This window comes from Passer domesticus, chromosome 17 (assembly GCF_036417665.1).
Source record: "Passer domesticus isolate bPasDom1 chromosome 17, bPasDom1.hap1, whole genome shotgun sequence".
Classification (NCBI taxonomy): domain Eukaryota; kingdom Metazoa; phylum Chordata; class Aves; order Passeriformes; family Passeridae; genus Passer; species Passer domesticus.
The window spans coordinates 2200313-2226639 of record NC_087490.1 but is presented as its reverse complement, the minus strand read 5'-3'; the positions used below and the strand labels follow the sequence as shown (position 1 = coordinate 2226639).

The 26327-nt window shown below is 42.0% G+C and overlaps 2 protein-coding genes across 2 annotated transcripts; both read right to left on the bottom strand.

The window, feature by feature from the left end:
- Positions 1-694: 694 nt before the first annotated feature.
- Positions 695-16036, bottom strand: LOC135282487 (solute carrier family 2, facilitated glucose transporter member 11-like). The gene is made up of 13 exons (XM_064392298.1): positions 15829-16036; positions 11286-13864; positions 10600-10698; positions 9628-9788; positions 8956-9080; positions 7410-7539; positions 7124-7272; positions 6322-6509; positions 5191-5301; positions 5015-5116; positions 3890-3965; positions 2815-2942; positions 695-2145 (listed from the first exon to the last, which is right to left on the bottom strand). The coding sequence occupies exons 2-13, from the start codon at positions 11307-11309 to the stop codon at positions 1939-1941; spliced, it is 1500 nt and encodes a 499-aa protein (XP_064248368.1). The 5' UTR covers positions 11310-13864; positions 15829-16036; the 3' UTR covers positions 695-1938.
- Positions 16037-17233: 1197 nt separating this feature from the next.
- On the bottom strand, positions 17234-25521 carry LOC135282492 (solute carrier family 2, facilitated glucose transporter member 11-like). Its single transcript, XM_064392306.1, has 12 exons — positions 25373-25521; positions 24344-24442; positions 23583-23743; positions 22552-22676; positions 22088-22217; positions 21349-21497; positions 20797-20984; positions 19694-19804; positions 19076-19177; positions 18714-18789; positions 17814-17941; positions 17234-17476 (listed from the first exon to the last, which is right to left on the bottom strand). Exons 1-12 carry the CDS (start codon positions 25394-25396, stop codon positions 17270-17272), a joined length of 1500 nt encoding a protein of 499 aa, XP_064248376.1. The 5' UTR covers positions 25397-25521; the 3' UTR covers positions 17234-17269.
- Positions 25522-26327: the final 806 nt, after the last annotated feature.

The following is a 26327-nucleotide window of genomic DNA, read 5'->3' as shown; positions in this document are numbered from 1 at the left end:
CGCAGTATATTTGAGCCATCCCTTTTGCTGTTTCATCCCCTGACCTCACTGTCCCCGTGACACAGCTCCTGCTCCACTGAGCACAGGCCAAGGCTGACCTGTGCTCCACATGGCTGTTCCACCTCATTGTCACAGCAATGTTCCATAGGGCATGGCTGGCAGCCTGGGGAGCATCCTGTGGGGAAGGCTTTCCTACATGGCACCTAATGAATAACTGAGCTAGAGGAGTGACTCACTGGGCAGCCTGGCAGCAATGCCACACACTGCCTCTCTGCTCTTGTTTCCACAGATTTCAGGGAGTGTTGTCATGGAATGGTGTTTCCAGAATGGCTGGTAGAGAAGAGAGAATTCTGTTTTGCAAAAAGTTGGTATTGCTTATCTATATAGGTAGCTGTGTCCAGATGACTGGTAGTTTTTAATCATATTACATGTATATGGAACACTACAAAGTTATGGAGTTTTCTGACTTTAGGACACTTCATGTTTTGTAGATACATAATTCTATTTATGTATTAATGTATGTATTATTTATTAGTTATATGTAATGAGATGTCTGAAGTGTCAGTCAGTACTAAACACAGGAGTAATCAAAAGCCCTAATCATGGAAGGTCAGGCACACCAACAACTTTTTCTAGTCAACTCCCCCTGAAGAGACCATGATGTGGGGAAAGAAATGTTTGTGGAGGCCAGAAGTTTTATTACAAGGCAATCTGCCATTTTTATTATGGTTACCATTTGCAATTAAAAATAAGCAGCAGTTAAAATGAACAATTGAATTCTCAATTTGAATAACCTTATTTGAGTTGAAGTAAATATGCCAATCAAAGCAAAAGCAGAGGTAAAACCATTAATTTTACAGTGCAAGTCAAGAGTTTGGATTTAAATTGTATAGTGTGCCTCACAGTAAGCCTTAGCTTTGTTCATGTTCTTCCTCATAGTATTGCTTTCCTTCTAGAACTGTGTGAGCCTCTCATTAATAGAGGGAAACACACAGAATGTTGGACACCTTATAAAGAAAAGAAATGTCCCATGGGCCTGTATATTTAAAAAAAAAAAAGTTTCTGATTCAATCCATTCCAGTCTGAGGCAGCTCTTCTGGAGTAAACAGGTTCCAGGTAGGCAAAAGTCACAGGAAGAAAATAGCAGTTCAGCTGCTGTGGGGTTCACAGTCCTTGAGATATCTGTGGAAATTCTTCTCCTGGAGGAAGAGCTGCAGGCTTGAGATGACAGCAGTGATGGGCAGGAGAGCACAGAGTATCTAAAATGTCTGTGGTGCTTGGGGTTTATGGTGGCTGGACTCTCTCCATCAGTCCTTTTAGCTCGATTGCTGCTGAAAGACAATCTGAAATGGTTGAAGCCTGTCAAACGAGACACTACACAAGGACAGCATGGCACTGTGCATGGGAACCTGGCAAGGTTTGGTCATTCAGTTGAATCTAGAGAAACAAAGAATTTGTCTCCTATTCCACTAATTTTTTTCTTTAATCTGTTGTGGATTGAACACTAGCCAGAGACAGCAAGCCAAGAACTTCACTGTTCCCATTTCAGTGCTGTAAAAACATACTCAAAAATCATAGAGAGAGAGGATCACAGGTCTTTCCTTTCTCTGTGGTCAGCAGAGTGTTTATAAATTCTACATGTGTAGTTTCAGTGTGTATTAGTTGCTCTGTTAAGAAGAGATTTACACACCAGCACGTTAAGCCAAAATGCTCATGATTCACACAAGTCTATCCTGTTAATATCAGCCCTTATCACTTTTCAGAGCTGCCCAGAGTGGAGTGCTTGAGAAAGAAGCTGGTTTGGCAAAATGGGAACCTTGTAAGTGACAGATAGGAAAGCTGACAGTCCATTTGGAGCAACTTGTTAGTCAGAAAATGGCAAATGTCTTTTTTTTTCCTACTTTTTTTTACAAAAACCTGATTCTCCGTTATGGTCAGTCAAAGCCTGGTGCAGAAGGTGTAATCCTCTGTGACATGATTTGGAGTTGCTGGAATATGCTTGTTTTTAAAGTTTAGCTTATCGAATTCTTCTGTGATTTCCATGATTGATTTCCCTTTTGTTTCTGGAAGGAACAGGTGGATAATCATCCCTGAAGTGAAAAGTACCACCATAAAGATGAGGAAGCAGAAGTGCTTCAGTCTTTCCTGCAGGGAAGAACAAAGTGAGAAAGAAAGCAGGATTAGCTTATCTTTGCTTTAGTCACTTTCTTGGCACGCTTTTTGTATTTGAGTCCCACAATGCCTTAAGTTTTAGCTTTCACATTTTTCAGGTCCTGCAGTGTATTTGTGTATAACTCTGAACTGATTCAGAGTGTTAGTTAGCTCTCTTCACATTTTGGGCAGACAGAACAATCCTTCCAGGCCTCAGAACCAAGGCCACCAACACAGCCTCAGACCCTGGAAAGTTTAAACAAAAGGGAATGGGGTAGAGGGAACCAGGGGAACCGGTGACTTCATTACCTGAAGCTATAATTGGACAATTAACTCTGATATGCAAATAGACCAAACTTAAATCAGTCTGAGAAACTCGTGACCAATGTCCACCTTGGGTGTAGCCTCTGTGAGGCTTTTGCACTGCCCAAGGTGTGTCCTTTGAAGGCCTTTAATAAATACCTTTTTAGCTCTGTCTAGCCTCTGCTCCAGGTAGCCTCTCAAGGCATCACCTGAAGTATTTTAAATTTGATAAGGATTTGTTTCTATTTTGATCTTTGACAAATATTTTAGTCTGAATGAGTCTCTTGGGTGGATCAGGGCCCTTTGGTTGCAGTAGCGGGCGCGGGAGCATGGTGCCCCCTGCCAGAGCAGGGCACTCACCACGATGAATGGGAACGTGGTGCCGATCACAAACACCCCCAGCCAGTTCAGAACAGCGCTGATCACGAAGGCAGGGGGTCTGCAGGACAGCTTGAAAATTTCAACCCTGGTGGAAACCGTGGCACCACCTGGAAGGAAAGAAGAGCAAGAATTGGTTCTTGTTTGATGAGTTTGGCATCCACGCTTGGATTGGGTGTTACTGTTACACAGTCAGAGAATTGATGCTGCTAGAAGGGACTGCCATGAGTGCCAGAATTGTGCAGTGGCATTAAGTATTCTGCTCTTTGCTACAAAAGAAAATGTTTGTGGCTTCTAATAAACTGCTAGGCATCCGTTTATGAAAGTGGTAAAATACTCAAATAAATTCTTGGGGACATCCAATAATTAAATAGTTGACACTTGAGAAAGCCCCTCATCATCACATGAAAGAAGATGTATCAGGATAGAATGACAATTATTACTGATAAAATGAATTTTCAGTGTGATTCTGCTAGATTACCAATGAGTGATCTTCCCAGATTTATTTCCTGGGCATTTCAGTCATGTTTTGAAGTCACAGGATTTCAACTGTTTTGAGTTAGGAAAATAATTCAATCCTGCCATATGGGAAGGCAAATATTAAAAAAATTATTAGCCTTTATAAAATAAAATTTAATGAGTAGCAGGCAATAAAGACTAGGAAAAAAATTATTCCAAAGTAGGTCTTCTGCACTGCTGTCTATGTGGGATAAGATGTAACATTATACAACATGGAATTCAAAAGAACTCTTGCTTTTCTTATCTTTTTTTTCCCCCTAGCATTTAAAAGAATCTTTTACCCATCTGCTTTTGCTCTATTTTTGCTCTATTTTTGCTGTATTTTTCCAGTGTGCTCCTTTTCTCTTTTTAGCAAAACTCAAACCTGATGGTATTGAATTTTATGAATAATTGGACCCACAGGGTTTAAATGACTCCAAGATTATGTTAAATGAATTTACTTATGCTAAATATTATGCAATATAAGGCAGTATTTTCCTAACCCTATTAATAAGCTCACATGACTCAATTCCTTTATTTGCTTTGATTGAGAACTTACCTGGCCCAACAGCAAAGACAACTGTAAACAGGATAATGAGAGCAAGGCTGCAGTATGGCATCCAGAAGTACCAGTCCTGGGGAAAAAAGCCATAACAAACTTCTTGTTAAAAACTGTTAACAGCCCTGGGTGAGGAATGCTCCTGCTTTCCCAACACTGCCACCTCCAGAAATACTCAGTGTGTGGGAGCTGAGAGCTGTGAGTGCTTTGCTCTGTGGATGGAGCAGCTGAGATCTTTGTTAGGTGAGCAGACAGGTCTGCCAGGGCAGAGCAGCTGCAAATCTACAGAGGCTTCCATTAAATCAAGTCTGAAGAGTTCTTTTGCACCCTGTTCTTTGTTTTTGACCTCATAGTTCTTCCTCTGGTCCTTAGGGATATGAGAAGGACAAATCACACCTTTCTTAACTTTTGTTAAGTTATGGATTTAAAAACTGGTACTGAAAAGCAATTTTTATAGATCTTAGTCAAGGAGAAATGAGACTCGATACTTTAGGAAAAAATGATTTCTCTCTCCTATGTTTGAGAGCTTTCATGAATGAAACAAAACCAGAAGTCTGCTGCCACCTTGCTTCCAGGTCAGTTTTGCAGTGTATCTACAGAGTAGCTCTGGATGAGTGCTGGTAACACAGCACTGGTACCTGGTACCTGGTAACACAGGTGATCTGCTTCTGAAGAAGCTACAGCAATGACACAGAGGTATCACTGTTTGAGAAGTGACCTGGTCTCCAGTCTGTGAACAGAGAGTGCCTTCCCACAATTATCTGCAGCAAAGTTCAGTTTCAAACTAACTGATGCCAAAGGTCTGGGGTTTTGCTGTTGCTTGTTAAAAACAGCATGAATAGGAAGGGCCATTTTCCTACAACTGGTCTGTGCTGGCTGGTGTTTGGTGTTTGACTCTGATGAAGTCAGGAACCACTCTCCCAGTGCTTTATACATTCCTTGCTGAGGTCGTGGGATCATGAAAGGAAGGCAGGAGTACAAGAAACTACTGGCTAAGAGAGAGTTTAAGCTTACATATAGACAAGCTTGATCTAAGCCTCACTTTCTCAGTAATGTGGTCCTGCCTGACCTTTAGATCAGAAATAGAATGGACAGAGCAATCTGCTGTGAGCAGAATTTCCTTACCTGCAGGGACAGAGTCACGGTGATAGCAGCTAGCAGTGAACCCATGATCCAGTAGCCTCCTCTTAGGAGCACTTTCCTGCCCAGCCTCTCAATGATGGAGCTCTGAAGGACAGAAATCACATCAGGGTCAGTGCTGGAGAGCAAAGTGTGCTCCACTCCCCAGTAATGTGACTTACACAGACTACAGCAGCTACGAGTTCAGAGAGTCCAATAGAGAGGGTCATGTAGGAGGCCATTTTTTCATCAAAGCCAGCTGCCTCGAGGACTTCAAAAGTATAAAAATAAATCTGGAAAAAAAAATCAAACAGTAAGAGAAGGAAAGAATTGATTTCTTATCCAAACTTGTGTGACACTGCCCTAGATATCAGCTGCTAATCAGGGAGTATGCAGCTCAGCTTTGGAGTGAGCTGGAATTCTGTACTCGTTCTGGTAGTATTGACTCTATCAGCAGACAAAAATATGATAAAGCATTATATAATTAATTCATTAATGAATTTAATAAAAGATAAAATGCTGGGATAATTGGATCTCCAGCTACTACAATGCAATTAGGTTTGCAAAATCCTGATTTAGGTGTTTTCAGAAACAGCCAAGTACATCTTGTTTTCAGAGCCCATCCAAAAATATCATTGTAGGATAGTCCCAAGAAAGAAGAGCATGGCTTATGGAGTCATGAGTGGGCAAACAAACATCTTTTCAAGTATCTCTGCCAGTGTTTGGAGATATGCTGAGGTGATAAAGATTCCAGTTTAAGCTGTGTTAGATTCAGCTGGGTATTTCCTTTACAGATGCTGCTGCATCATGGTGTTAGAGGTAGGAGGGTCGTGCAAAGTCCTCAGAAGGACTGCAGAAAAGCACTGCTGTAAGGAAGAGCAGAGCTGCAGAAGCTGCAGAACAGGGAGCATGCTTGTGGTTAGCTTTAAGGGCACAGTGAGCAGCCTGCCATCCCAATATCTCAGGGTGCTAAGAGCCAGGGGATAAATAGCAGCAGCTGCAGTGAGCAGTCACTTAAAACTACAGATTTTGCCAGTAGAGAGTGGGCTCATTCCTACGAGTGAGCTCTGAGCTCTGCAATGACTCCCAAAGGTGCTGCTCAGTGAGCCTGACTGCAGAGACAGGTAACTCCAGCAAGGACGAGAGCTGCCCAGAGGGATGTCACACAGAGAGCCCAGCCAAGCCTTGTGGCTGCTGCTGTCCTGTAGAAGGGCTGGCAGACAGCAAGGTTTGGGCTGAGAAACCTGAGAAAAATGGAGGGAGCTCCTGTGAGCTGTGATATCTCAGGACTTCAAGGGGGAAATACACTCAACTGCATTGATGCCACATAGCTGAATTGTGGCGGTCAGAGTAACTATCATGTACAGCTGCCAACGGAAAGCTGGTTCTTTCACTAGTTCCAGGACACTCAAGATCTTGGTGTTTTTCATTGTTGCTTTCTCTTTCATGATGTCATCAATCTCTGCTTGGTGTTGGCCTTCACCCCAAAGCTGCCTTATGGCTGTGAAGAAGGAGAGCGAGACCTGCCATGTTAATTCATCTCTGTTGGTTCCCTAAGGAGGTTTCTGAGCAGGGGGTACAAGTGTCTGGCAGCCCAGCGTGTGGGCTGGGGCTGTGCTGAGAGGCAGAGATGTCTTGCAGGGTGTTCCAGAGCCCTGATCCCCTCCTGCTCAGTGGGACCTGCTGGGACAGAGTCGCCTAGTGGGGTGTACAAGGGCTCCCTCCCTGCCCATGGGACCACTGTTCTGCCTTCCTCCTTCTCTCAGGGTGTGAGCAGGGTACACAGCCAATAACCAGAGCTGAGGGGTGCCAGTGGAGTCCCGCAGTGCAAACAGCTATTTTTCATTTATTATTTAGCATTAATCATCAGACTGACAGTGCAGGTGGTGTCAGACAAATGTGAAAGGTTTTGTAACACAGAGCTGTAGACGGAAGTAGTTTTGTGCTCTATGTGGGGACTACAACAATAATGGACTTAGCAGGAATTCACAGAGCCATGTAGGAAATGAGCAGGGAGAAACTTTGTCCTACTTATTTCTTTCTATATAGGTAAAGCAAGCATCACAAAATGATTCTAAGTCAAGTGAGGAGCAGGAGCCTGAAGCCCTCAGTTACCTTTTTTGCAGCCTTCCTGGTCTCCTTTCTGCATGAGGAGATAGGGTGGGGACTCTGGGAAGAAGGGAAGTGCGACCAGCTGGACCAGTGCTGGGAGGCCACAGGAGGCCATCAGCACGGGCCACAGCGACTGGCTGCCCAGCAGCTCCCTGGCAGGAGAAAATGGGGGTTAGAGTTCATTGCATCTGCTTTCAGGAGAGAAAGGAGGCAATGGAAAAGCAGGGGGAGAAGCAAAAAGTGAAAGGGATACAGAAATTAATTGTATGGGTAATCAATTTCATTGTACCTTTGTCCTGAAATTTGCCCTATGGCTTTTCCCAAAGTCCAAAAGAAAGAGGAAGTAGAGTTTGCAAATCCACGGAGCTTCCTAGGGGAAATTTCTCCAACATATTGGTGATGTAGAGGAACACAAAGACCTTGAGGTGAAGAGGAATTATGGGAGAGAAGAAAGAAGACATGATCATTGGAAATCCAGTTGTATCCACTGGATGTAAAGAATTAAGTATTACAGAATACAGCTGTTTCTGGCACATTCCTCAACTCACATACAAGACTTTCAGTACTAGATTTCTTAACTCTTTCTACAAAAGTGTTTGTCCTCTTTGCAGAGTGCAGTTTCCTGATCATAAGAAATGTACAATTTTCTCTTTGAAGTGTAGGTGTAGCCTCATCATAAGATCTCCAGTGAGCCTTAGCATGTTTTAAAGGACACCAGGTATGCAAGTGCTGAATAATTAAACAATTTTAGCAGTATTTAATATGTTTGTAGTTAACCCACATAATCTCAACCTTTTCTGACATAATGCTTTTGAAGAGCTGTATGGTAGACTCCTGGCAAAATATCACATATACTGCTACAGTCAGTGTTGATTTGTATGTGATTTAGGTGGAGACATGAGTATTTCTTTTCTGCTATCCAGCAATAATTTTTATGATTTCAGGCAGAGTTGATGTTTCCAGCCATATTTATTGACTCAAACATGCTAAATACTAAAAGAATACTAAAGAAGCTTTTTCATGATATGGTGGTCACACCTCTTTTATTTGTTTCAAATGCAACACGTTCTTCTCTTGGCTGTATGTGATGGCAAAGCAATCTCTTTTGAGTGCAGTCTCTTTAACAAAAATCAGGTTTTTGAATGGGGTATGATATAGATTCTAGAACAGAGCAAGGCCCCTGTTGGTGAGCTGTTCTCAAAATACAACCATAGCTCTTCAACACATCTCTTTGTCAGAGAAGCAATGTACAAAATCTGGTTATTTGAAAAATAAGCATTAACCTCTAAGTTAACTCTTTAATAAGTTAAAAGAAGCATCCCTGTGAATGTGCAAACAATAGAAAGGCAAGTTTTGTGTAGGGAAAAATACAAAAAATACTGATAGCAGCACTGGATGTTTTTACTGCCTGTAGTTTACTTGCCAGGAGTAATTTCCTTTGTTAAGTCCAGATCTTTGTGCTAACCAAGGACTTACTACTTGGAATACTCCTCCTTATGAAAACACTAACTTCAAACTGTATACCTTTCAGCACTGCTAACTAAATTTAAGAAAATATTATGCATATTTTTCCTTCAGAAAACCCCCTGTTTCATGAGGTATCAAAACATTTCTGACATCTCTGAATATTCATACACTTGGCAAAGCTGAATTTCATTTGGTATCAGTGAAATTGATAATAATTATGCTCTTTATTGCAGAGCGTTATAGAAAATCTTCTTACAAATGGTCACTGATTTCAACATTTTGTTTTCTTAGTGGAGGCTTATTATTGACTTTGAAAAAAGATGTAAAATTTTGTGAGATTCAGCTGACCTGTGGGAGAAGTCACTCACCTGCACTTACTCCACACATGAAGCGTCCAATTAGAATCATCTCAAAGGACTGGGATATTTTACTGCAGCCCATGATGGATGCTGCCACTATCATCAGCACGTTGTTGCACAAGAGACATTTCTTTCTGTAAGTGCAAGAAAATGAAAAGAATTTTTGTGGTTCAGAAGGGAAATGGCACTTAATGCCATGCAGGAAGTTGGCTGAAGTTGTCTCGATGGTTTTTTGAAATTACACATATGTGGTCCAGGACAAAATAAGCACTGGGTACTTTGGACTCATGGTGTGCCTTGGCATGTGGCTGCACCTGGGAGTTTGGGAACACTTCTGGGGTGTGTAGCAGATAAAACTCTGAAAGCACTTCTGCACCTGAACATCCACTGTGAAACACATTATTGCAGCACCAACAAGGATCTGAATGCTTCTGTGTTTTGAGTAGCACTTTCCAGAACCCATTCTGACTTCAGCCAGGTGCTGCCTTTCCCCACTGCTGAGATTAACCAGCTGAGGAGCTGTGGCTGCTGTGACAGGCTGGCAGCACAGTCCATGCCACAGGACAAGGGCAGGAAGCCTGGACCAGAGCTAAGCTGGCTACAACCTGTCTCATTTAAAACCTCAACTATCATTTCCTTAAGCTAAGATTCAAGTGACAACCTGTCTTCAAACATACATACTTGCCAAATTTGACAGTGAGGTATCTGCTTCCTGAAGAGCCCAAGAGCCCTCCTATCCCAAAGATGGACACGGTGATAGACCACAGCAGCAGGAGGTTATCCTGCTGGATGGGATAGCCATAGCGCTCCAGCCAGGTTTCATTGATGAAAGCCTTAACATGCTGAGACAGAAAAAATAAAATCATTAGCAATACCTCTGACAGAAGTGCAGGTATTTTATCATATTTACAAAATAATTTTGTTGCTTCAGCTGGAGGTACTATTTCACATAGGCTTTAGAAGTGTGTATCAGCTAAGGCATAGTATAATAGGGTGTGCTATGCTCATTCTGCCATTAAAAGTTCAATCTTTGGGATTTTTATCCTTGAAATCAGGAAGCAAGGCATGGACTGGTACTAAAGAATAGTGTAAACAGTACTACAAAGTCCTGCAAATGAGTTATGGGTTTTCTCTCAACATACCTGCCAAGAATACCACAATACACAGTGCCCATTCAGTGCAATTCCTAAATACTTTTCACTCAGAACTTAGTGCTCTGAAGCCAGAAAATCATGCTTTTCCAGTAAAATAATTATGTCTTCCCTCTAGATTTCAGTGCCCTTAATGGAAGTTTTTCCTGTGATCAGTGGAGAGAAGCAGACATTCTCCTAGAGCACGGCTCACATGGTCTATTTTTCTGTGAGGATGGATAACCATAAAAATATCAACTGAAACCATTGAAGAAGGCACATGTGCTGTAAGACATTAGGGGAGACAGATGCCACCCCAGTTAGTGTGTGTCTTCTGAGGGACACTTCTATTAACAACTCTCTTTCCTTCTGTTTGCAACACTGCTCCTCATGATAGCATAGCACAGCAAATGGGAAATGAGAGGGAAATATCAACTGATCAAACCCTTTGTGAATGCCAGAGCAGCAGCCTCAGGCATTCAGTGATCTCATTAACCACGGTGCCAGGTGCATCTTTGCCTACCTGAGACATGTAGGTGATGGTGGAAATTTGAAAGCCAATTTGGAATGTGCCACCAATCCCCAGGACAGTGATCATTCGAAAGAGCCCCTGGTACTGAACCTGCAGAGGTAGAACAAAATCTTCTTAAGGTTGTACCCACGTCAGGCTGTTCTCAAAATCTGTATTTCATTGTCCAGAAACATCTCATTTGTTCAGGGGATTTTCAGGTAGGAATGTTCCCTCTGCTTGTCCTGCTGTGAGTTGTACATCCTCCTGTGATTTCCCTACATCAACTCAAGGAAGTGCAGCTTCCACAAATATCCTTGTCAGGGCACAAGGGCTTCTAGCATCCAGTCCTGTTCCCTGCCTCTCAAAACCTCTGTTGCCATGTTCTGCACTAAATAATTAAATATATTTTTAAAAACACTTTTTTTTTCACCAGGTAAGCAAAGCAAATTATGTTTGTAGAAAAGCAAATATTTTTCAGTCCAGGAAAACATTTAAGACACATAAACATATTGATAAAAATACAGTAAAGATGAATGGCAGAGCTTATGAAGTGCCATAATATCTCAAAATAGTGGGTAGAACCACTTCCAAGATGCTTGTAGTGAACTTGTTCTTACCAATATACCAATTTTGTTTTCTTTGAAGCCCCAGTAGCACAGAAAAATGTCCCAGATGTAAATAGCCCACGAAGCACTTACCAGGTTTGAAAGGAAACCAGTCATCTCTGCCTGAGGGCTGGCTGTCCAGCTTGTGGTGTGTCTTTGTCATCACAGGCTTGTGTCTCTCTGTCTCCTGCCTGCTGCTGCAGCACTGGGCATTTGGCTTCAGGGATCAGAGTTAAATTTTGACTATTTCATCTTCACTCACTTATATTTACTTCGACTGGCCAAAGTTAACGCTGCCAGATTAAATATTTCAGGAAATAATTACATCTAGTCCAGTCTCCAGGGGGAAGGTTTCAAAGCAGAGAAAATTTGCATCTGGGGACCAGTGAGGGCATTGGAAAGGGAAACTAGAAGAGTTCAGGCAAAACAATCCAAATAGGTTTCCAGGAGCAGTAAAATGCTTTACTTCTATGATATACACTAGTGTGTATATCTGCCATTATCTACAGAAAACAAAAAGCAGCTGGTCTAAGGTTTAGCTACTGTTATTTATTAATAAGTAAAGTATGTGGTGTTCTGTTTCAGATTCTTTGAAATGTAAATATTGTAATTAGAAGAAAAATAGGCAAATTTCAGAGGCTGATTTTGCTAATTTTGTTCTGGCCTTATGAATCAGCTAGATTGTGCTGAGGAAGGGTATTTGTTGTCTGGTGTTTATGGGGATGTTGACCAGGTGTGGTGAAAAAGTAGTAAGAGTCTAGGACTCATGAAAGTTATCAAAAATGTAAATATGCCCTAATGAATTGGGATAGGATCATCAGGATCTTCCTACTTCAGGTTTCACTTTTGACACAGAATGGCTTCAAAATCAGTGTTGCAGGCAGTGAAAAATCCCCTTTGATTCCCAGAGGCTCCTTTCTTTTGAGGTAAAGCTCCAGCTGTAGTTCTGTGTAGCTTCCACTGGAGCCAGCACTGGGAAAAACAGCTTGGTTTGCCTGGGGCTTTCCTGTGTGGCTGGTGCCCTGTGCTTTCCCTGTGTGATTGGTGCCCTGTGCTTTTCCTGTGTGGCTGGTGCCCTGTGCTTTTCCTGTGTGGCTGGTGCCCTGTGCTTTTCCTGTGTGATTGGTGCCCTGTGCTTTTCCTGTGTGGCTGGTGCCCTGTGCTTTTTTGCCTTCAAAGTCTTTGCTCATTCTCCTCATGCCAGGGGCCTGTCCTGGTGGGGGCAAATGGGGAAATGAGATTATACTGAGGTCCTCAGTAAATGCTCAAGCTCACCCTCAGCAGTATTTTCAGTTTATAAAACAGAGAATGTAATTATTTACAGAGGGGTTCACTGCAAATCCTGTGAGTCTAAATAAATGAGAAAAAAGTGCATGTTAATATTAAAACCTTAGTAACTTGTGTAACTCCAACTATTGTCTGTATAACTGCATAGCAAATGCTGTTTATCCTGGCTGGCAGGAGTGTTTAGAATGATTTGGCATTTTTTGTATTTTCTCTTGAACACTGACATTGTAACTGCTTGCATATCTCTTGGCTACTGTTTCAAAATGTCAGTGTTTCCTTTTCATTATGTATTTTTTCTCAAATTGTAGTGAGGTGTAAGGAGGCTGTCATAAGGATTCACCCCTTGAAAATCATTACTGAGGGCCTCAAATAGCAGCAAATCCCACCAGCTCACAGTGAAATTTCTCTTACATTTTGAGGGATTTCTGGTGATTCTGAGCCATGGTACTATTTCACCTTATTACAATTTTAGAGAAATTAATTATAGGAGCTTACTTCCCGGATTTTTGTGAAATCCACGAATTTGACCATTTCTGTTGGAAATGTCAGCTAAATTCTTGAAAAAGCTGCTACACTGGCAGTTGTGCATGATTTCATGTTTAAAGAATTATTACTTAATTAAGGAGATCTTGGAATTATTTTTTAATAGAGCTTTGTAAGAAATACTTGCTGCAAAATGGACAAACACATGAACCCCACCTCCATGAGGTGTGTCAAACAGTTTTGTGTAAAGAGCTGAAAATCAGCCTTGGTTCTAAGCCAGCTTGAGCCACACTGGACTCATTGTGGATGACTGAAGCCATCTGCAGTTTACTTTCACACCTAGAGAAACTCAGTGGTTTCTTTTAGATTTGATTTGAATTTGTTACAATCCAAAACTCAAAATGAAATCCTGAATAACAAAATCACGGGCACTGGAACTAAAGATGTTTAGGTACAAAACACGTTCTAAGTGAAATCTAAGAGTTTAACATAGCATACATTTTATATTATAATGACTTGTTGATTGTTGACTGATCTTACATTTTCAAGGTCATGTGACACTGACTCTCATTTGTGAAGATTTCACTTGTGTCTGTGAAAAAATAGTGGTATCTTTTCTCATAATAGAAAACAATAATTTGCTTTTGTCTTGCAGTCTGCAAGCATCAAGGTCTTTTATGACCTCATATATGGTCTTTCTGCTGACCACTTGGTGTAGGTGGTACTTCCTCAGGGAAGTATTTCCTGTAAAGGAATGAGGTCTCCTAAAATCCAACGTGCCAAATTCATCATTATTTTCATTAAAAAGTTTTCCTTTGTTTCTGGAATGAAGAGGAAGATGAAGATGTTGAGCTGATGAGGATCTCAGCAAAGATAAGGAAGAAGAAAGAGATGAGGATTTCCTGCAAATAAATCAGAGAAAGAAAATTTTATTTTATTTTCTTGCTCCTCCTTTTACAGCATTTTGAACAAGATGACAAAATGATAACAATGAAGGCAAAGTTTAACTTCATGAAATCCAGTTTGTTTGGTTACTGTGACATGATATGCTCCAATCTTTAGGAGTGAAACAGCAATTGAAATAAAATTGTTAACAGTTTCTTCTTTCCTGAAGTCAAGATAGGGGAAAAATAATTTGAGATGTTTCTTGCAGATGTATGAGAGAAAGGCCTTGGGATAGCATTAAAACAACTCACAAACATTCATATTGGCAGGTTAATAATCAATTCTCTGGTTTATCAGTAACTGCAAGAGATGCAGCAATAGTGAACACTTGGGAGAGCAGGGCTCCTGAGGTCTGGCTCTTTGGATTGGTGTGGGTTGGGAGGATGAATGCAGGAGATGGAAAGGCCGTGGAGCAGAGGAGGAGCCCAGCAAAGCAGCCTGGCTTCTGGCAGGAGGCACTGGAGCTGTAGCAGAGCAGCCACTTCTCAGGAAGGGACAGAGGGATCCAAGGCAGCTTTTTAAACCAGCCTTGGTGCTGTGTGACACCCTCTGCAGTGCTCCAGCTGAGAGCAGCTCCTGCTGAAGGACCAGCAAAGAGTGAAATCAGGGAGAAGGAGCTGAGGCAGGAAAGTGGAAGTTACTGCAGTTACTGCAGAACACACCACTGATCTGGTACAGTGCCAGTGGTGAGCACTGATCCCAAGGGGTATTTTTCCATCTGTCTATTGGGTTAGCAACTCTATGGCTTTAATGTGTGCTCAGCACAGTTCAGAGGTTCTGCCACCTGAAATTGCATTTCACTGTGGAACTTGTGCAGACTGGGGAAGAACAGCAGGGAAGAAGAGAAATGTTACATTTGGAATCCATTTGGCCTCATGCTGTCCTTGTCTCTCACGGGAGACACAGGCATTAGAAATTCCCCTGGATAACACTGCAAGCTGCACTGTCAGAGAGGGCACAGGGAACAGGGCATGGCAGCAACATCTGCTGAGTGGAGACACTGATGTGTTTGTTACCTGAGCAGTGTGCCCAGAGGCAGCTACAGGCAAGCTCTTATCCTTTTTTCTGCAAAGAGGAGTGGGGGGAAATAGCTGGGAATGAAAAGCCAATGGAAAAAAATTGCAATTGGATTTGGGAAGCACCCTTTACATTTTGACCCCACTATCAATGGCTCCTGAAGATGCTGTATCTGCTTTTTTTGTCACGGAGGAAGATTTGTTCATGGAGGTTTGAAAGGGAGTTGTGAGGGATCCACCAGTTCCCAACACAAGGAACATTACAACCAACCACTGGTACTGAACATGCAAGGAACAGTTCAAGCTCATCATAGAAGAAGCTGTGATATCATAGCCCTTGCATTTCTAGGATATTGGCTTGTTTGATGATGCTTAAGCCATCTCAGCAGAACATGCAAAGCATAAATGCAAAAAAAATTAGCCAGGTAAAGGTCCTGGATTTTCAGTTTTGCTGTTTTTCTTCACATTAACTAAGAAAACCATTCATAAAACCTTTCTTTTCAAATGTACCATTTCATAACATTATCAGGCTACCAGCTAGGAGAGTAGCCTGATATGATCATACTTGGACATGAAAGCAAGCAGGTAAAAATGATACAGAAATACCTCACCATCTAAGAAGTACAGGAATTTAATTTCTAATTTTTTTAATGTTTTTCTAACCAGCTGGAACTTCCTTCAAAGTTTCCATGATGATTTAGTCCAGAACATTAAGTCTGTGTCTTTTGATTTTTTAATTTTAAAAATTAGCTCTAATTTTAAAGGATTATCCCCTGCCCACCCTATTATTTTGAAAGAAGTTTGCTAAGTATGTAATGCATTATCTTTAGAAATGGCAATTGCAACAGGAAACCTCTCAGTTCTTCTGAAAGTTAGTGCTGCCAGCTGCCAGCTGCAGTACTCACCACTTCTGGAGGGAGTTTGTCCATCTGCATCAGGAGTGTGGCTGATCCCAGGCAGACAGAGCTCTGTCAGACTGAGGAACTGTTTTCTCCCATGCCTTTTCTGCACCTTCAGCTTAAGTAGCCATCCTACTCTGAGGCTGAGGTTAATGTTTACTTCGTATGATTTCTGTTGATTTATGCTTTTGTAGCAATTGGACAAGGCTTAAAATGGGTGGATTAAATATTTCAGTCCCTCAACAGGAGAGGGCCTTCTGAATGGGAGCATTCACCATCATGAGTGCTCTCTGTTTTGATACAGGGACTGATAAAGGGAGTGAATCTAAAATCTAAATCGGGTTTCAGTTGCTGGAACACACACTGGCACTTTGATATCAGAGCTTCTTCTGTGGCTGTTCCTTGAGAACAGTGAGTATATTATTTGAAATTTTTAAATACAAAACTCCCTAAAACTTAACACTAATTCAGACCTCAGCACAATAATAATAAACAAGAATGAGTAAACTACAGAAAGAAAGGACTTATGGTCCTGTTAAAGAGGAGGCATGAAATACCTTGGCAGAAAAAGGAAAAACAATTGATCATCCTATACAGACTTTGGGGAGGGAGGTGATTGGACACTGCTGTGTCCAGCAGGACTGGCAGCCCTTGAGCAGCAGAGTGCAGGGGTGCTGAGGAGCACAGCACTGAGGTGTAGGATTGTGGAGGTGTGCAGCAGCAAAGTGCAGGCTGTCCTAGGCAGCACACAGCCTGCAGATACTGGATATCACAACTTCTCCCTTTTTTGAGCAGTTTCTTGTTATAAAATGGGCTGAATTTTCAAGCTGTCTACTTTCTCAAAATCTTACTCTCTGTCTCTCTCCAGGGCTCTTTTCTTGCAGCTCTCAGTACCGTGTGTGTATTTGTTAACCCTTGCGCCATCCATGAGGCACCAGAATACATTACAAGAACTTCCTCCTGATTTTGTACAACTCATCTGCATGGAGAGTGCAGCCAGTTTGCTCTAGAGGACACAAGTGAGAGTTCTTCTCTACCAAATGCCTGGGGACCAGGGCTGATCCCTGACAGTCAGAGACAACTGGGACATGCAGTTACTTAATGGCAGCTCAAGGAAATAGATGTTATTCTACCTGGCATTTGGATTCTACCTGGTATTTGTATTCTACCTTGTATTTGTATTCTACCTGGTATTTGTTCAGATGCAACCTCCACAATCAACACTAAGTCCTTTACAGTGTGATAGCATAAAGAAATGACATGAAATTGTTTGCAAGAACTATGGCTATGTTTAATCCTGTCTTCATCCTGCTCTTAATCCTGAGCAGAACTTTCTTATCAAGTAAGAAACATAGACACAAATCTTGCTGCTTTAATGTGATAGCAATGGAGAAAAACTTGAAATACATGTTATGCCAGAACAGTGGAAATTACTTATGGTGGCATATCAGAGCTTGGTGCAAAACGTTTTTTCTTCAGCAGCATACATCTCCACAGCCTGATGACGTTTCCTCTTAAACCGGCAGCTTTTGAATTTTTCTGTGATTTCAGAGGTTGACTTCCCTTTTGTTTCTGGGAGGAACAGGTAGATAAGAACCACTGAAATGACCAGGACAACAACAAAGATGAGGAAGCAAAAAGGACCAAGAAGCATCTGGAGATAAAAAAATAGAACAAGATGAGTGATTTCCTTGGCAACACTTGCACCTATAGATTCTTGAAACTTGTTGATTTGTTCCTGTGAAATAAGGAACAGGCTCATTTTACAGAAATAATATTTATTTATCTTTTCAATCTGTTCTTGGGGCAGCAATTGGTTTCTGAAGTACTTGGAAATGTTTTATATAAATGGTCTCCATATGCCATAGCAACAAGAGATTCACAGTTTTGATCGTCTACAAGTCATTTCATCCTACTCCCTGTCCAGATCAGCCTAGGAATCCAGATTAAATTGACAGAGCCAAAGAGAAGATTTGAATCCAATTACATACTACAGCAAAGGGGAAAACCATTCCAGTGAAGGTGAGGCCCAGCCAAATGACGATTCCACCAATTACAAAAGCAGAGGCCCTTGTTGACAGGGTGAAGATTTCGTTCATGACAGCCACAACAGCTCCAGCTGAGGGAAAAAAAACAGCACAAAAAAGTGACAGAAACATTGCTGTAATTGAGCACTTCCCATAGAAGATACCTCAGCTCTGCTACTGTGGGAATTCTGTGATGTTCTCAAGACATTCATGGCCGTCAGGTACAACCCTTAACACAAAATACTGACATTTGAATTTAGAGACTTTAGTAACTACTGGTAGTGTTTAGTCAGAGAACTTCCAGAGTAAATCCTGGTCTTAGGTGAGTGAGGTTCTACTGGAGAGCTGCAATTTTGGGTCTGGTGTTACTGATGTAGGTGACTAAGGGTGATATTAAGAGAGGACAATAAAGGACAGAGCAGTGCTAACAGGCAGGTTATGCATGCTGTCAGGTGTCAGTCTTTCACAGAGTAGGATTTTACAGGTAAGTTGAGAAAACTCTGGTATTTTAGAAAAGCCTACCTCTGCCCTTTGGCAGAGATCAGCCATCTGAACCTGTATGCACTGAATAGTATTCACACTGCAAAACAAATCTTCATTAATTGATTAACAAAAATTTATTTGGTTTGAACCTGTAACCCAGGGAGAGAGAACAGGGTCCTGATTCATCTGGGTGTAAATGATTTCTTAAAGAAATTGTTTCTTGGGTAATTAATTCATCAAAAATTGAGATTCCCTCAATCTCAGTCTCAACTAAGCTGTTGGTTTTCAAAGATAAACTCACACATTCTAGTTCTATACATTCAAGGCCTGTACTTATCCTTGTGGTCCAAGCTTTCCTGATGCTTTTATTGTGGTGCTCACCCGGTCCTAGTCCATAAGCAATGATGAACAGAAAGATGAGAATAACACTGCAGTACCGCAGCCAGAGGAACTGATCCTAGACAAAGGCAAAGGGAGGGAAGAGAACAAAAATCAATTTTATAGCTGTAACACAGCTGATCCAAGCACAGGAGCAGCAATATTTGTGAAAAAAACCCATGATTCTGAGCTACATAATAGGTACTCTCTAGACCTGCTTGTCTTTCCTTACTGAACCAGATGCAGCTGGTGGTGTCACATCTAGAGAAGACATTCTGACCCGCTGGTTTGGACAGGAGAGCAAAGGCTGCTGTCCTGCACACAGAATTCTGATGCAGGCCCACTGTGCAGAGACATTTTCTTACACTCAGCAGGAGGCTCGTTTCAAGCAACACCAGGATCAGTGCCATCAGCAAATAACCCCCACACAGGAGCAATCGGCGTCCAAACCGATCAATTATGGAGCTCTGAGGAATAGAAACAGATATTGCCTATCACTGGAGGCAGGGCAAAATCCACCTGTGAGCCACCCGACAAATCAAGCATTCCCCTTGAGTTCTTTTTACTTCAGAGAACACAAATCTTATGGGTACCAACTTTGTTATTTTACTGAATTCCTTCTACACACTCTAATACTATGAATTACCATCACTGCACAGCATTGCAGCTGCTTCTTAAACACTGTAATTGATGGAAGCATGATACAGCTCCATTTGAATGTGTAGATATACACAAATATGTGGAAATGAGTACACATATTTATGTTTGAATGACACTTTGTAAGGGATTCTTATAAGAAATTAAGATGAATGAAGATGGGATGAAACTCATGAAAGTTGGGACAAGACTTGCAGTGGATGGTAACAACCACTTTACAGATTTATGCAGCACCACAGAAAAATTCTTTGGTTCATAAGGAGAAGATTCATTTGCTTCAAGGAAGAATACTTTAATTCTTAAAACCCCAGGAAGCTCTGACTTACACAGAATATGATAGAGATGAGTTCAGAGATTGAAACTCCTAGAGATACATATGGGATTATGCTTTCCTGGAGGTTGGCTGTTTCAAAAATTTCTGAGGTGTAAAAGGTGATCTGGGAAATAAGAAAAATTAAGCACAATTAATAGATGTGATATGTGCTTATCCAGGATTACTTAGAACTAGATATGTCCTCACTGCAAAACCAGAAATACATTACTGGGCCTTAGTGGAGGTAACATAACTGCTCCAGATGTGAGAAATCAAAAGGTTAATGGCAATCAAGGAAACAGATTTGTAAAGGGGAAAAAAAAGAAAGGAAAAAAAAAGTAGTTGAAAGGACGTATTACCTGTAAGACATGGGAAAAAGGTAATGTTTTGGCAAAAAGGAAAAGGAAAGGGACAAGACAAGAGAAAGAAAAGCAAATCTCAGTTTTAGCACACCAGACATTGTCAAGCAAACAGTTGATTGTGATCTTTTCCAGTTGCTAAACAGAAGCTGCTCATCTGCAGCATCCCTGAGGGAATGGGCACCATTTCCCTGCCAGCAGAGTGCAGAGGGAATCCCATAGCTGGCAGCTGGAATGAACCACCTCCAGCACAGCTGAACCAGGGCTTATGGAGAGACCCCCAGAGAAGTGAGAACATGAAGGGGATGGTCCAGCTTGGCTGCACTGGGCTCAGCCAGCTTTGTGTGCAAACTGCTGAAAGGATGTTGCTTCATGGATAAATGTCCTTTCTCAAATGACATGAAACTGGATGGCAATAGCTGGCCATCTGCTACTGCAGAAGTCAAAGAAAGAGGTGCTGGCTTGCTGTAATTAGGACACTTATAACCCTTTCCTCTACAGATTCCTTGGATGTCCCACCAGGGGAGTGAAGGCACACTGCCCTTGCAGGAACTTAGGCTGAGTTGGAGCTCTCACATTCCCACCTGAGGAGCTCCCTGCAAGGTATGAACAATCCTGGGGACGACACCACGGGTGTCAGGCAGTGGGCTCTGTGTGAGGAGGAATTATGCAGACCCAGAGGAAAGGGACAAGTTGGCATTGTGGTAATTTGGAGACTTAACAGCAGATCCAAGCATGGAAATAGGGCATACTTAACTGCACTCAGGCCACAGAGCTGCAGGCTCAGCAAAAGGAGGAGCATGGTACCCAGTTGTGGGTGCACAGATCGTTCTCTCAGCACCTCTAGGACATTCATGATTTTGGTGCCTTTTGTTATAGCCTTTTCCTTCATCAAGTCATCAAATTCTGTGTGATAATTCCCTTCTCCCCAGAGTTGCTTCATGGCTACAGAAGAGACAGAATGAAGTATACTCCTCCATCATTTGATCCACTCATAATTCTGTGTTTTTCAACTTTTAATGACACTAAACATTTGCACTTGAGTTCATGCTTTGATTCCTCAGTTACTGAGCAAAGGACTGGAAGGAACATCACTTACTGGAACATGGTGAAACTGCCCTGGAAAATGCTGTAGCAGTTAGGGATAGATCTTAAATAGCTCTGATGACTCTGCTTGGTCTGGAGGACTTTAATCATGCAATTATCAAGAAATCTGTGGCTGGCTAATAGAAAAGCCAATTCCTGCTGTTAGATTCACTTTCCCAAGAGTTATGATCTAACAAACTAAGGATCTAAAGTTTTATTTTACCTTTCAAGCAACCAGCTTTGTCTTCTTTTTGCAGCAAGAGATAGGGCGGGGACTCAGGAAAGAATGGCAAAAAGATCAGTTGAATCAATGCCACCAGCCCAGAGAAGGACAATAGCACATTCCACATGTCTTCAGTTCCTAAAAGTTCTCTATGAAAGCATGTTAGAATCTATTTATAGTCCAGGAAAAATACAGTTTATAACTAAATAGGTATTTTCTAAATTCTTGGCTAGCTAAAGAGACGCAAAATATATACAGTCATTGAAAAGTTCAATTGAAATAGATGATTAGGTTAGTGACAGGAAAATAGACTATACTTTATTTCTTCTGCAAGACTGACATTTTTCTTAGCCTTCTAATTTCTGAAGGTCAGATTATTCCCACAACAGCTCTCTGAACCAACACTGCAACTCTGCATAAAATTATCAAGAAATTAGCAAAACTTTTAGATCTCACAAGTTTACTAAGAATGTTTATATACAATCTTTTCTTATTAACTGCACCTTCAGAGACTGAGTCATCGTCTCCCAAGAGAAAGGCCTTTCTGTCCCCAGGGAATGAACATGGAAACCTCAGTGACTTGTATGGGATAGATGCCTTCTCTTTGACTGCTGTGGTTAAGCAAAATAAAACCCCACTCTTGGTGTATGTCTCATTCTAGGACTGGGAGAACACCACTTCCCTGCTATATACAAGAAAAATAAATATAAAACAGGCAGAGAAGGAGTAACACAGGCACCTTAATCCAAGAATTCGTGCTACAGTTTTTCCTAGTGCAAGAAACACTGTGGAGGTCACGTTTATAAGTCCACGCAGCTTCTTAGGTGAGATCTCTCCAGCATACTGAACATGGGCATTCATATGTATTCCTAAAGGGAGAAGACAGGAGAGTGCTAAAGCTGTGCAAAGAGAGACAGGGTCCCTTTTCAGTTCCCCTTCAGCTCTGTCCTCTCTCTTCTGAACCCTCTCCCATATATCCTCTGCAATAATGAAAATGTACCTTTTATTTCAATCAAGATGTTTAGCTAATCCATCAGATCTCTCTGCCAGAGCTCTTGAAGGCAAAGGACAGCTCATCTTCCCTTGTCCCAGCCTGTTCCTTGTTCCACTGGCTTCCAGCACATTCCTGGGTACTCCCAGCAGGAGGAATTCTGTACCCACCCCAAAGAGGTCCCACTAACATGTGCCAGGGGGGAGTCCTACCAGCAGCCATGCCCTCGAGGAAGCGCCCAGCCAGGATCATCTCAAAGGCCTTGGCTCTCCTGCTGGAGGCCGTGAGCAGGGCTGCTGTTATCAGCACCACGTCGTTGAGCAGCAGGCTTTTCTTCCTGCACAGCGAGCAAAACCTGGGTATGATCCATGTTCTACTTCTTCTCCCTTGACTGATGTTTGACTCTTCTCCTCTGGATTACAGACTGAAGCCACGGCCATGTTTAAACCCATTGCTTATAGGACAACCAAATCTGGTTATAAAAAGGCATGATCAAGGTTACCAAATTCAGGCAACCCTGAAGAAGGGGAGAGAATGATGAGGAGGATTCCATCTTATCAGAAGATTAATTAATTACTTTATTATACTATATTACACTATATTACATGACATCTAAACTGAATCTGCCAAGTACTCATCTCTGCACACAACTGCACTCCACTGCACTCATCTCGTTACTCTCTTGTGACTGTCAGCCGACAGTCCTGACACACACACACGCTTGGCCCTGCTAGGCCAAGGAAACAAAACACCATCACTTTGGGTAAACAATCTCCACACTGCATTCTACTTTGGCACAACGCAGGCACAGCAAATGATAAGAATTGGTTTTCCTTTCTCTGAGGTTCAGAGAATGTGAATCCCAGAAATATTATTGGGAAGACTGCCTTGCTTTTCTCTACGAATGTGATGACATGATGTCTTTGCAGAGGAATGCAAAGGGAGAAGCTACATTCCTCTTACTCGCTGTGTGAGCAAACCATGAGGCTGAAGGAAACTCCTGCAGGGTAAAATGTCAGCAAAACTACAGGAATTGTATGTCAACAAAAGCTGTGACAACAGAAGCAGAAATATCTGCATGTTTTTGTCTCTCCAAAGCACTCTGGTTTCGTTTTACATGCTGAGTAAATTCTGCGGCAGCAGGGGGCAGTGAAATTCTGGTATCCCTTCTTTTAGTTGACTAATATTTAATAGCTTCCCCTGTTACAGCCCTGGGTAGCGAGGTGCTGGGAAATGTACTTACTTTCCAAATTTTGCAGTCAGGTAGCCACTCCACAGACACCCTATCATGCCACCCATGCAGTACACAGACACGACGAGGGACCACAGCAGCATCAGCGTCTCCTGAGGCAGCACAGAACCGTATCGCTCCAGCCAAGTTTCATTGATAAACTTCTGAATGTACTGGGACAAAAAAGAGATTTTTGTTCCACCAAAGCACCAATCATAATGTTCTTCATAATGTTTGCAATTTTTAAAAATTAGGTTAATAGTTGTGATTAAAAGCGTGACTATAGGACATTTGTTTGCAAATAAGGATTGCTATTTCCTCTCATACAGCCTAATAGTGTACAAGCATCTTTCAAAAATTAATTATACTCTTTAGTGTGTTGAATCCTATCTCTCCTACACTAAAAATTAAGGCCTTATATTCTTTGTAGTAAAATGCATGTCTTGTGGCCAGTAATGGATATAAAGAGAAAAGGGCCGAGCTGAAGGCTGACTCCATCAGCTATTTTTGGGTTTCTTTCCTCCATGGCATACACTTTAAGGAGGTATCTCAGTATGTTGTTTCCACAAACTTCTGTGGGAAGTTGTCTTTGGAGCACAGCTCCTTGCAGTCATGCACACTTTGACAGTGACAGCATGGCACTGGAGGAAACAGCTGGGAATAAACTGACACAACAACACCTAAAAGCTTTTGTCAGTCATCTGTAAAGTGCAAGGGCCAGGACCACGAGGAACAGTTAGAAATGGGATTTTCTTTTCTCCAGCTTTGCCTACCGGAGAAGTGTAATTGATGACAGACATTTGGAAACCAGAGAGGTGGGTTCCACCAATTCCCAGCACCACAATCATCAGCAGCAGCCTCCGGTATTGAACCTGCCAAGGAGGAGAGAACACATCCTCAGCTCCTGATACCAGCACACCTTTCAGACCACGAGATAATTTACAGCACCTTGCATCTTCACACTTCTATGACTAAGAAACCTTTAACATGCAAAAACCCATCTTGAATTTCACAATAATCAAGAAAAATTAATTTGTTAAATTGTTAAAATACACATCTGCACATTCTGCTGTGTTCCTCTCCTAGTTATTAGCAATATGAATAGCAATATGAAAAGATACATTCTCTAATTCTGTTAGTTCTGCTAACCACAGAAAACAAAAATCATGAAAGCCTTGTTGAGATCATTTGTGTTTACCTTTGTACTAGAAAGAAGCTACAGATTTCTTGAATCCCTTTTTGCTTTCACCTTTGCCTCCTCAGGGATAGTGTTCACCATTGTCCAGAGACGACTCAAGTCTGTCCCCTCAAAACTTTTTTTTTACATTTCACTTTTATCAACCCTGTATGAAATGACATTTTAGAGGCCCTATCTGAATGACTCCTATTGGAAATGCTGTGTTTCCATGATGTACACTGAATTTCAGAGCATTTCTCACAAATGTTTTCAGGCATTTAGTCAGGTCACATTTTAAACTCATGAGTATCCTCCATTGTCCTTGAGAGCACAGAGCAGTAGAGTGGGGGAGTTTTTTCTGTTTTGTGTTTTTCACTGGTACTGTGTTCTCTTTCTCCCCCCAAATTCCCATCTTTCCTGGTTTCCCAGGTCCTCTTTTAAACCTCTCACTATTTTGCATTTCTAATGTATTTTTTGCAGATGCCATTTAGTCAGTCATTGCTCAACCAGTGTTGTCCCAAGCTCTGTTACTCACTTTCATTACAAGAAGTATTCCCTTTGCTGCAATCTTAGACCATGCTGCTGTTAGTGACCAGGGCTAGAACACAAGAATTTGGATACTCACCAGGTCTGAGAGGAAACCAGCCATTTCCCCTTGAAACCCTGCCCGCTCTGAGAGCCCCTGTCAAGTCTGCCAGATGAGAGAGATGGGTTCCACACTGAGATTGTAAGAGTTTGGGATCACAGCACAGAAGTTAAATTCTAACTGTGTGGCTTTTAGCAAATTGTGTCCTCCCCTGACACTGGCCAGGGCCTCTTCTCGCTGGTTTAATTATTCTAAGACCCAGATATGACAAGCTGATTACAACATTGGTAAATGTTTATCCTTCTTGGATTGGGAGCACCGGCCCTTACTCACACTGCTACAACCCCTGAGTGCTCCTGTTGTGTCAGGAGTCAGACAGTGCCACAATTTTCCCTTCAGTGGAACAGAGCCCCTCTTCACCTCTCTGAAAAGCAGATTGGGCAGGGCAGGTTTTCTTCTCCTCCAGTCCACAACAGGCCTTTAGAATTGTAGCTCAGCCATGATGCCTCTTCTTGCCTGCTAGAAGATTGACAATTGCCTGAACAATCACCCAGATGCAGGAAACAAAGTATTGGAATATTGGCATTTTGTGTCCTGCTAACAACTAGTTCTTTACAGAGGCTCAGAGCTTTTCCAGAACCACTCAGAGGCCTCTCTGTAACAGTGGAATTGACCCACTGTGTGCCAGAGCACGATGCCATCTCAGTGGGCAAGGAGCTGATGAGCCTGAAGAACCAGAGGGGAAAGGAGGATTTTTTTTTCAGCTCAGGATGGAAGGAAGGACACACATGACAGCTCTGGACCTTCCTGGAGAGGTTTCCAAACACTGTCTGTGACCAGTTTTTAACATTTGGTTGATCAAACAGTCCCTGCAGAGCCCTTTTGCTCTTCCTTCTCTTGTCTTTGTCCCTCCTAGAATGCTCCTACTGCTGTCTCATTTTCATCTGGCCTCACACCATTGTTAGTGCTCTACAATGGAAAACGCAAGCCTTAA

Bases quoted from the DNA above. Each gene is read 5' to 3' on its own strand.
- LOC135282487 (XM_064392298.1), bottom strand. From the start codon at position 11,309: ATGACTGGTTTCCTTTCAAACCTG. The intron at 7,540-8,955 runs GTGAGTGACTTC...CTTCACCTCAAG, and splicing joins CATGTGTGGAGTAAGTGCAG to GTCTTTGTGTTCCTCTACAT. The intron at 3,966-5,014 runs GTAAGGAAATTC...TTTTTTCCCCAG, and splicing joins CCGTGACTCTGTCCCTGCAG to GACTGGTACTTCTGGATGCC.
- LOC135282492 (XM_064392306.1), bottom strand. From the start codon at position 25,396: ATGGCTGGTTTCCTCTCAGACCTG. The intron at 24,443-25,372 runs GTGAGTATCCAA...CCTCCTTGGCAG, and splicing joins CTGGTTTCCTCTCAGACCTG to GTTCAATACCGGAGGCTGCT. The intron at 20,985-21,348 runs GTAAAATAAAAC...TCTCTTCTGTAG, and splicing joins CAAAGCTGGTTGCTTGAAAG to CCATGAAGCAACTCTGGGGA.